We start from the raw sequence: 10,490 nt of genomic DNA, 5'->3' as shown, positions 1-10,490 counted from the left end.
AGAGAGAGGGAAGAATATGTGGCGTAAACGTGTTAACAAGAGCAGAGAGTGTTAAGGGAACATTCCCATTTAATATTCATGAGCTCTCTGTCTTATCAGCTCAAACAGATTTACATTGCTGCCTTCACATGGCACTAGCATAACCAGATTTACTCATACACATGTGCCCACACACCTCGTATGGAGATGCCCATGTGTGCAGTGGTTCTGTGTTTGGATGTGCACGTTTCTGAGTGCTCAAACTCACAAGTGTAGGAGTTTAGGTGGGAGTTTGTGAGAGGATAAAATTAGCACTAGGAAAATTAGGCTATGTTGATGATAACATACTAGCATACTACTCTTATTATTGCTGTAGTATATTGTAAGCATGCTGAGCACAATATGCAATGACCTACTACATTTGATAATTAAGGCATGTTCACACGGAACGATAACTATAAAGATAAACTTAAAATAATTATATTTGTGTCCACACCAATGGACAATATTGTTCTGATTATTATGACGCCTGCTGCTTTAAATACTCAAGCTTGTTAAAGTAGAGTGTATTTTGATTGGATTTTGATTTTCAGAAATCTCAAAGTGATTGCTCTAAAGATTTTTCCTCTGTGTCGTTTTTGTTATAGCGTTGGTGTGGAATTCCTATTCTCGTAGAATTAGAATGATTATTAAAACTTTATAGTTGTGGTTATCATACTTGGTATGAATGGCCCTTTTTACAATACAGCACACTGTATAGAATATTGTATCCCACAATGTTCCTGTTAGAAGAATGAACTGGAAGTAATAAAAAAAAAAACTACAATGTTTAACTCTTGACTCAATATTTGAGCTGACATTTTTACACAAAATTGGATTAATAAAAGAAAGTTGAAGTCATGTGACTATGCAGCATACTGATGTTTGAAAATTAAGCCCCTTTCACACAGAGCATTGATCCCAGAAAATCGCCATAAAATTGCTAGAGTGCCTTCTGTGTGAATGCAATCACGTCCAAGGATTTATCCTGGGAACCATCCCGGGATGGGGACCTAGTAACATTGCCGGGATCAGTCCCGGAACGTGCAAGTTTAAACAAAAGGCAGGACCAATGCTGTAATAGGTCATGAATAGTGATGATGCCCGATTCGCCAGCTTAGTGGAACTGTACGCGATGTGCTAGTTTATGATCAAATGAGAAAAAAAATGCACAAGCATGGTTTCTTGAAAAGAAATCGCAGATCATAAGCAAACTTAAAGGGATAGTTCACCCAAAATTGAAAATTAGCTCATGGTATACTCACCCACAAGTCATCCTAGGTATATGACATTCTTCTTTCAGACGAATAATTAAAAAATGTCCTGGCTCTTCCAAGCTTTATAATGGCAGTGAATGGCTGTTTAATGGTGGTTAATAAAGGCCTTCTGAAGCAAAGCGATGCATTTGTGCAAGAAAAATATTACAGTGTTTCTCAATTGTTTACACACAAATACTGGTCCTATGTAACTCATGCACAAACCCCCTGAACCAATTCTGCTAAACTACAAGCACAATTCCTGCTTTACACTCAAATTGCAGTTCTGAAACACACTTTTTTCAAAACACTACACACAATTCTCTGCATTTGGCACAGTTTTCATGCAGAAAATCTCGTTTTCACAATGAACACACTGCCATTCAAATATGGACACTGACTCATCACATGGGCAAACACCTGTCACGCAGTTTTACAATTAGCAAACAGAGCTTTAGCATCAAAGGGCAACAGGTGAGAAACCGTAGAGAGGATGCAGCATAGTTAAATCTTTTTTTTTTTTTACTGTAACTGTACAGTAAATTATTCTGTTGTTTTGTATGTAGACCACTGTATGTGCAACTTTGTGATGGTTGGGGTGTACACTGTGTATATTGTTTTTGTGGGAAAAATAAAATATATTTGTTACCGTGTATTTGTGTGTTCTGAGCATGAAAACAATATTCTCAAATATTTTACAACACACTTATGTATGTACTGTCTGTTGTAAGTGTAACACTGAACCAAAAAAAGACCTAAGTCATTATGATGAAAGGAGAAGAAGTGTTTTCCATTCATCATAGTGTTTTACATTGAGCACATCAGTGTTCAACTGGTTCTTATAAATGTCTATTCATATGATGGTTTGTGTGTGTCATTTGAAAACAAATTTCCATTTTGAAAAGAAATAACATTGTTTTGAATGTAAAGTTGCGTTTTGCAGGAGAATTGAGGGGTTTTGCCCATTGTGTGTGTGTTTTTGGATTTGTGTGTAGAGTTCTGAGAATATGAGGCATGCTTTCAGAAAATGTGTGTAAACAATCGAGAAAAACTGTAACTTTACAAACTGTAATCTCTACCTTCCACTAACTGTCGTACGTGCGTTCACGAGAGGCCGGCGTTTCAGTGCATGATGTAGGACACAGTCGTAGCATAAGTTCTACGAGAAAGACTCGGGAGGCCAGATTAAGTAACAATGCGTTAATTTATGAACAGATCAGCAAGTATTATATTTAGAGGTTCTTTGGCATAGGCCCCGTCTGTAGCTCTCGTCTCGAGGGTAACGAATTCTGAATTTTACTGCCTGAAGATGAAGGCAGGGGCGCAACCAACCCCCAGGGAGGTATAGGCAGGGACCATCCTGGTGGTGGTGGGGAGGATGGGGGTAAATGTTGGTGTCAGTATCTGTGAACTCAGACATGTGTAAGTACCGATCTTTTATACTCCAAGTTTTAGGACATGATTGGTTAGGTCTGAATGTAATAAGTGACGTAACATTGAATCTTCCTTGCAGAACTTATGCTAGAGCTTTCATTTCCGGGGATGAATGCGAAAGCGCAGAGGATAGAGCAAAACAAAACTTGGTTCTCACGAGAACTTGCATATTCTCAACGGAACGTCCTACATCCTACGCTGGAACGCCAGTCTCTCAGAAACAGCCATTCGATGTCATTATAAAGCTTGGAAGAGCCAGGACATTTTTTTATATAACTCTGATTGTATTTGTCTGAAAGAAGAATGTCATATACACCTAGGATGATTTGAGGGTGAGTAAATCATGGGCTAATTTTCATTTTTGGGTGAACTATCCCTTTATGACGCTGCAGAGACATTACACTTCACATCCTGATGTCACGTGTCTTTACGGGATCTTTACGGGATGTGTGTGAAACATCACTGGCATCACATCACTGGCAGTGTGAATGACCTAAAATCAAACAATCCCGGGACAAATCCCGAGACACATTATTAGTGTATTTTCCGGAATCTCTGTGTGAAAGGGGCTTTATATTTCTGCACAAGGTGTTCTGTTACATTTATTTTCAACAAATATTAGATAAACAGTACTGCATGGTATTCAGTATGTAGTAAGCTAGTATTTCAATCCCAAAACAGCCAAAAAAGAGATGGTTTCAATCTTAAGACGCCCAATCATCTTTAAAACTCAGCCCTCTGCAAATTCAAACCCAATTAAGAACAAACACATTTTCAGGAGGTGTTAAGGATGAAGAAACCTTCCAATTTGAACAATAATTTCGGCTAAAATTAGCCTCATTTTTCAGAGAGTTTCTCGTAATGCCGTTAACGTGCCGAGAGGGGAGATGGAATTGCTGTTCGGGTTCAGAGGGAGTCAGACAGGAAGATGGATCATTGTATTTCTGTATCCCCTTAGCCTACAGCTTCTCTCATGCAGGCGCATGCACGTTAACTTGCCGTACCATAGGCTCGTATTAGAAAGCTAATTATAGATTATTGGTAGAATTTTTTAAATAATCATTTACTTAGTTTATGAGCTGTTTTTCCAAATCAGGTTCCGAAAGATTTGGTTCACTTTTGGAGACAAATTTTGTCACATGAAAACCTGTTTTCATCTGTTGTTGTTACAGTAGCTGCATTACCATCTGTGCAACATGCAGGTCCATCAGCTCTATCTGATCATTCATGTCCCAGTTTAACTCATAATGTATTTCTGCAGGCACTTTTCCCTGCTGGGAAACACACCAGCTTTTTATGGTAGATAAATCCAGGTGGTACAAGCTGATCATTTATTGTTATTAACAGGTCCAAGCTGGTCTAGATGGTTGATGAGAAAAAATTATGAACAGACCTGATGTTGACCTGTTAAACCAGCTATTCTAAGCTGGTTAGAGCTGGTAGACCACCTTTGACAAACCAGCAACCTTGTTCTGCACTACAAAAACATGTCTTGCTTTCCAGTAACAAAAATATATCATCATTAAAACAGAATATAGTTTCTTGAGAAGCAAAAATGTTTATACAAGTTTTGGTAACTATTTTTTTTACTCACTAAATTTGATAAAAAATGTTATGCGTATGAAATAATTTGTTTTTTTGGCATGAGACAATTAAACTTAAAGTCACCATGAAATCAAAACAGACAATTCTTATTTAATTTTTTAAGCATAAACCTCACAAAATGTTCTTGATTCACTTATTTTTTTATTTATGCTTAAGAAATAATTAGCTTTGGGCACGAGAAAATTAAACTTAAAGTTAAACCATGAATTCAAAACGGACGAGTCTTGTTTTTTTAATGCAATATTGCAGCATTGTTTATAAATGATTTATCCATCTCTTCTCTTCTCTGATGACGTGTGAGTGACAACCTGTGGATAAAATGAAGTCCCGCCCTACATTTTTTCTTGTTCGAGGAGCCATTTCACTCGGATATATACGTCACAATAGGGAAGAAAAGATTATCACAACTTCAGCTTCATGCCGACTTAAATATAAATATTTCTAAAAATAAGCCTTAATATATTAAGAAATATCTTTGCTTCTCAGGTAAACACATTGTTTTGACATTTTTACTGAAAAACAAGACAAAATACTGATTAAATCATGTGAAAACCGTGGGCTCTTAAAGCTGGTTTAGCTTCGTTTCCAGCAGGATTCTACTTTTGGTGAAATTCATGGAAACAGTAGGAAGTGGTTTCTGAGGAACTGACTGAGATGAGTCAAACTGACTCGCGATGATGTGCGTGGTTGAGGCAGGGAGGTTTAACTCACCAGTGAGACTGACTCAAAACAAGTGACAGATTATCATGCAAGAGCAGGTGGGAGGCTGTTTAGCTCACCTGTGAGAAAAGGAGTTTTTGGACAGGTTCAAGTAGGAGAGATCGGCACAGCAGCCCCGCAGAAGAGCTCCAAATAGCTGAGAGGAAATAGAGAGAGAATGTAGAAAACAGAGAGCAAAAAAAAGAGAGGGGAGGAGAGTGGCAGCAAAAGAATGATGAAAATTAGAATAATTCTGTAATTTAGGACCATTAAATGTGACAGAAATATCAATATGAAATCAGAGATAAATTGTTGTCTCGCATCCTGGGTGCAATGACATAAATCATGGTGAGTAAAAAGCAGTTTGGCAATAACATATTCAGAAGGATGAGACACACTGTCAACTCACAGAGTCTACGGTACAGTCAGTGCCTGACAGGTCCAAATGCACCAGGCAATTCGGCTGTGCCAGAAAGAGGTACAGATTCTACAATAAGGAAGAAATATTGAGGCTGTTAATAGTGGTGTGTGCATGTGTGTATTGTGTATCTGGCTCTGTGTGAGTTATTTTCAGCATTCGTGTGTGTCCTCACAAAGACATTTTGTGAGGATCTTAATGGAACATTAACATTTTACACCGATCAGGCATAACATTATGACCTGAATATGAATGTGAAAAGAATAACACTGATCTCTTCATCACGGCATCTGTTAATGGGTGGGATATATTAGGCAGCAAGTGAACATTTTGTCCTCAAAGCTGATGTGTTAGAAGCAGGAGAAATGGGCATGTGTAAGGATTTGAGCGAGTTTGACAAGGGCCAAATTGTGATGGCTAGACGAGTGGGTTAGAGCAGCTCTTGTGGGGTGTTCCCGGTCTGCAGTGGTCAGTATTTATCAAAAGTAGTCCAAGGAAGGAACAGTGGTGAACCGGCGACCGTGATGGGTGGCCAAGGCTCATTGATGCATGTGGGGAGCGAAGGCTGGCCTGTGTGGTTCGATCAAACAGACGAGCTATTGTAGCTCAAAATGCTCAAGAAGTTAATGCTGGTTCTGATATAAAGGTGTCAGAATACACAGTGCATCGCAGTTTGTTGCATATGGAGCTGCATAGCCGCAGACCAGTCAGGGTGCCCATGCTGACCCCTGTCCACCACCGAAAGCGCCAACAGTGGGTACGTGAGCATCAGAACTGGACCATGGAAGAATGGAAGAAGGTGGCCTGGTCTGATGAATCATGTTTTCTTTTACATCACATGGATTGCCAGTAGCGTGTGCATCGCTTACCTGGGGAACACATGGCACCAGGATGCACTATGGGGAAAAGGCAAGCCGGCGGAGGCAGTGTAATGCTTTTGGGCAATGTTCTGCTGGGAAACCTGGGGTCCTGCCATTCAATGTTACTTTGACAAGTACCACCTACCTAAGCATTGTTGCAGACCATGTACACCCTTTCATGGAAAAGGTATTCCCTGGTGGCTGTGGCCTCTTTCAGCAGGATAATGCGCCCTGCCACAAAGCAAAAATGGTTCAGGAATGGTTTGAGGAGCACAACAATGAGTCTGAGGTGTTGACTTGGCCTTCAAATTCCCCAGTTCTCAATCCAATGGAGCATCTGTGGGATGTGCTGAATAAACAAGTCTGATCCATGGAGGCCCCACGTCGCAACTTACAGGACTTAAAGCATCTGCTGCTAACATCTTGGTGCCAGATACCACAGCACACCTTCAGGGGTTTAGTGGAGTCCATGCCTCGATGGGTCAGGTTTGTTTTGGCAGCAAAAGGCAGTTTTGGCAGCACAATATTATGAATATTAGTCATAATGTTATGCCTGATTGGTGTATACATTATACAGTATATAACATTTAAATATAACAAATAAATATACTTAATATAAATATGAAACATAATTTGTTCCCAAAATGAATCGTCTACTAATGAGATTACCAACACAGAAGACTAATTTTTTTGTGCTTTTCTAAGTTTTAAGAAACTGGATTTAAGTTTTCGACTTTTAAATCATGGCGTTTTCAATTTTCTGTTTTTGGTTCTTTTATCTGTTCAAATGTTTAGTGATAATCGCTAAATATTTAAATACATATTGGCCCCAATGTACCTTCTTTTTTAGTAACTTGTGTTAGTTTAACCACTTTAAATTCTGAGTAGCTTGTAGCTAGGTAAGCTATAGCTAAACTAAAGTTGCGTCCCCAATACTGCGCTACACCATTACACCACAACTTCAACTATAGTGAATGAAACTAGATTCATTTAAAGAGGACCTAATATGCTTTTTTACATTTTCAAATTTCTTTAGTGTGTAATGTTGCTGTTTGAGGTCTGCAAAATTACAAAACACAAAGTACACTTTCCACAATAAGAGAATTATTCTCTATATTAGTAAGCGCTGTTTCTGAACTCCCTAAAAGCCTCTAATCTTAGATTTCTTTCGGGAATGTACACGTCACAATATTCCTCATTTTAATAATACCTGCCCAAGGCATTTGCAAAAAAAGGCACAGCCTAGTTGAAATGTGTTAGTAGTGTGCTGTCGTGGTTTCTTAAACACGCTTAAAGTTGTTGATCAATCACAACACACTGGTCCAGCCCACAAATCAGAGCACATTGTGCCTTTCGGAAAGAGGGGCTTCATAGAGACCGGAACTAAACAGAGCGATACTGACAGACTGAAAAGAGAGGGGCTGAAACAATGCAAAATATGTGAAAAATAATGTGTTTTTGAACATTCAAGCATGATATCCTATTTTAATAGACCCCAAAACAAAAATCAAAAGGGTATAACATGGCCTCTTTAAGAACACTAGAAGTGAGATAAAGACGATTTCTAACCGTTGCATCTTCTCCAGACAGAATCCCCGGGTTCTTACTCAGGTCCAGATGAAGAAGAGAGTTGGAGTAGTCATCACTGGAGCACAGGGCCTGTGAAAGAGACGTGACCCCTGGGAAGAAAGGAAAGGAAAGTCTGAATTACACAGCAAATCTAAAGTTCACAAGAGAAGATGCTTCTATTTTGCATGTTTTAAATAAAACACATTTTCATTACATATTAAATTAAATTCCAGAATGTCTGATATATTTGTTGCATTTGGCACGCTGTCATTTTGCTTTAATGAGTTTGTTTTAAACCTGATAATTATGCTCTCCAGCATGAACAAACAAGCATCTTGAGCTTTAATGGAAGCAAAAACATCTGTCTGTACAAAGGAGTTCACATGATCAATGTCACACATATACATATTTGAAAAGAGACTTTGTTTACATTTTATCAAATCCTAAACCTTTGTGTGTATTTCCAGATTTAAATTAGATTTTGAATCCCATATTCTCAATGCTGTCTCAGACTTTTGGACTCCACTGTACATGACCACCAAACGACAATGACATGCAAAAAAAATGGGTGGATTTTCATTTAGTTTCTAAAGAAGAAAATGCTAGTTATTGCCTTTTGTAGCATCAGACAAAAAGAGAGCTCTACTAACTCTGTTAGGTGGCAGTTTGCCAGTTTACTCAGCCAGTACGCTTCCTCACCAGGGAGTAACAAAAACATCCCACTGCGCTCTCTAAAAGCAGGAATTTACTCATCAAAATGTTAACCACTGCAACCTGCATGATCCAGTAGTCTTAGGTTTGCCTTTCACAGTTGCTAGTTCATAGTTTGATGTGTAAATTCAGTTTTTACTGCTGATATGATGATGATTTTACTTCAAAGTTAACAATAAATCCTAACCAAAACAGATTATAAATAAAGATTAATGATGGGAGCTATTTCGAGTGGATTTTGATTCATGGCGTGTGCTGGAAGGCTATCCATCTATCCACTTGGTTTAAAACTGTATTGATTGAAAGAGAAAACCAGACATTTAGCAGACCCAGGAAGCAGCCAAGGTTGCTGGTAATTGAGTCTGGACTCTCCAAGAGAATACTAGCTCTTTCTTTGGTCATGAATCTGAAGCTCTGAACTCAGATGCAACTAATCCATCGATAATCTTACTGATTTAAGAGAGAACAGGAAGCTGATTCTAGATCAGTGGACTGAGAAAACGTTATTTTTACAGCCTGAAATGTTACAGAGAGATTGTGTAACAGGGTGAGTCAGATAAATCATCTATAGCCCATGTGTCCAGACTGCAATTTGACAAATGACTGTTTTGTGCCAAGTTTGAGGTAATTTTTCATATCTATTTTGGATTTGTTCAGAGGTGTGTAATTATGGGGGAAATATAATAATAAAAATGAATGTTTATATTAAAATTGTATTCTGATCTATATACACTGAACAAAATTATAAACGCAACACTTTTGTTTTTGCCCTCATTTTTCATGAGCTGAACTCAAAGATGTACACAAAAGGCCTATTTCTCTCAAATATTGTTCAAAAATCTGTCTAAATCTGTGTTAGTGAGCACTTCTCCTTTGCCGAGATAATCCATCCACCTCACAGGAGTGTCATATCAAGATGCTGATTAGACAGTGTGATTATTGCACAAGTGTGCCTTAGGCTGGCCACAGTAAAAGGCCACTCTAAAATGTGCAGTTTTACTGTATCTGGTGTGACCACCATTTGCCTCACACATTGCAACACATCTCCGTCACATAGAGTTGATCAGGTTGTTAATTGTGGCCTGTGGAATGTTGTTCCACTCCTCTTCAATGGCTGTGCAGAGTTGCTGGATATTGGCAGGAACTGGAACACGTTGTCGTATACGGCGATCCAGAGCATCCCAAACATGCTCAATTGGTTACATGTCCGGTGAGTATGCTGGCCATGCAAGAACTGGGATGTTTTCAGCTTCCAGAAATTGTGTACAGATCCTTGCAACATGGGGCCGTGCATTATCATGCTGCAACATGAGGTGATGGTCGTGGATGAATGGCACAACAATGCATTCAAATGATCGTTGTCCATAACATACGCCTGCCCATACCATAACCCCATCCACAACGTTGACATCAGCAAAGCTCTCACTCACATGACGCCATATATGCTGTCTGCCATCTGCCCAGTACAGTGAAAATCGGGATTCATCCGTGAAGAGAACACCTCTCCAAAGAGCCAGATGCCATCGAATGTGAACATTTGCCCATTCAAGTCGGTTACGACGACGAACTGCAGTCAGGTCGAGACCCCGATGAAGACGATGAGCATGCAGGTGAGCTTCCCTGAGACGGTTTCTGACAGTTTGTGCTGAAATTATTTCATTAAGCAAACTGATTGTTGCAGCAGCTGTCCGGGTGGCTGGTCTCAGACGATCTTGGAGGTGAAGATGCTGGATGTGGAGGTCCTGGGCTGGTGTGGTTACATGTGGTCTGCGGTTGTGAGGCCAGTTGGATGTACTGCCAAATTCTCTGAAACGCCTTTGGAGACGGCTTATGGTAGAGAAATGAACATGCAATTCACAGGCAACAGCTCGGGTGGACATTCCTGCAGTCAGCATGCCATCCCTCAAAACTTGCAACATC

At 39.4% G+C, this 10,490-nt stretch overlaps 1 protein-coding gene across 4 annotated transcripts in view; it reads right to left on the bottom strand.

The window, feature by feature from the left end:
* carmil3 (capping protein regulator and myosin 1 linker 3) overlaps nt 1-10,490 on the bottom strand; it is an 80,562-nt gene that overhangs the window by 31,183 nt on the left and 38,889 nt on the right. For all 4 annotated transcript variants that reach the window (XM_079820348.1, XM_079820349.1, XM_079820347.1 and 1 more), the window contains exons 13-15: nt 7,860-7,969; nt 5,422-5,499; nt 5,093-5,169 (exon numbers count right to left, since the gene is read on the bottom strand). In XM_079820348.1, the coding sequence (XP_079676474.1) occupies nt 5,093-5,169; nt 5,422-5,499; nt 7,860-7,969 (265 nt within the window). The remainder of the gene's footprint in view (nt 1-5,092; nt 5,170-5,421; nt 5,500-7,859; nt 7,970-10,490) is intronic.

Source organism: Gobio gobio (assembly GCF_949357685.1).
Source record: "Gobio gobio genome assembly, chromosome: 6".
Classification (NCBI taxonomy): domain Eukaryota; kingdom Metazoa; phylum Chordata; class Actinopteri; order Cypriniformes; family Gobionidae; genus Gobio; species Gobio gobio.
Note: the sequence above shows the minus strand (reverse complement) of the source record. Positions and strands in the feature narration are given on the sequence as shown.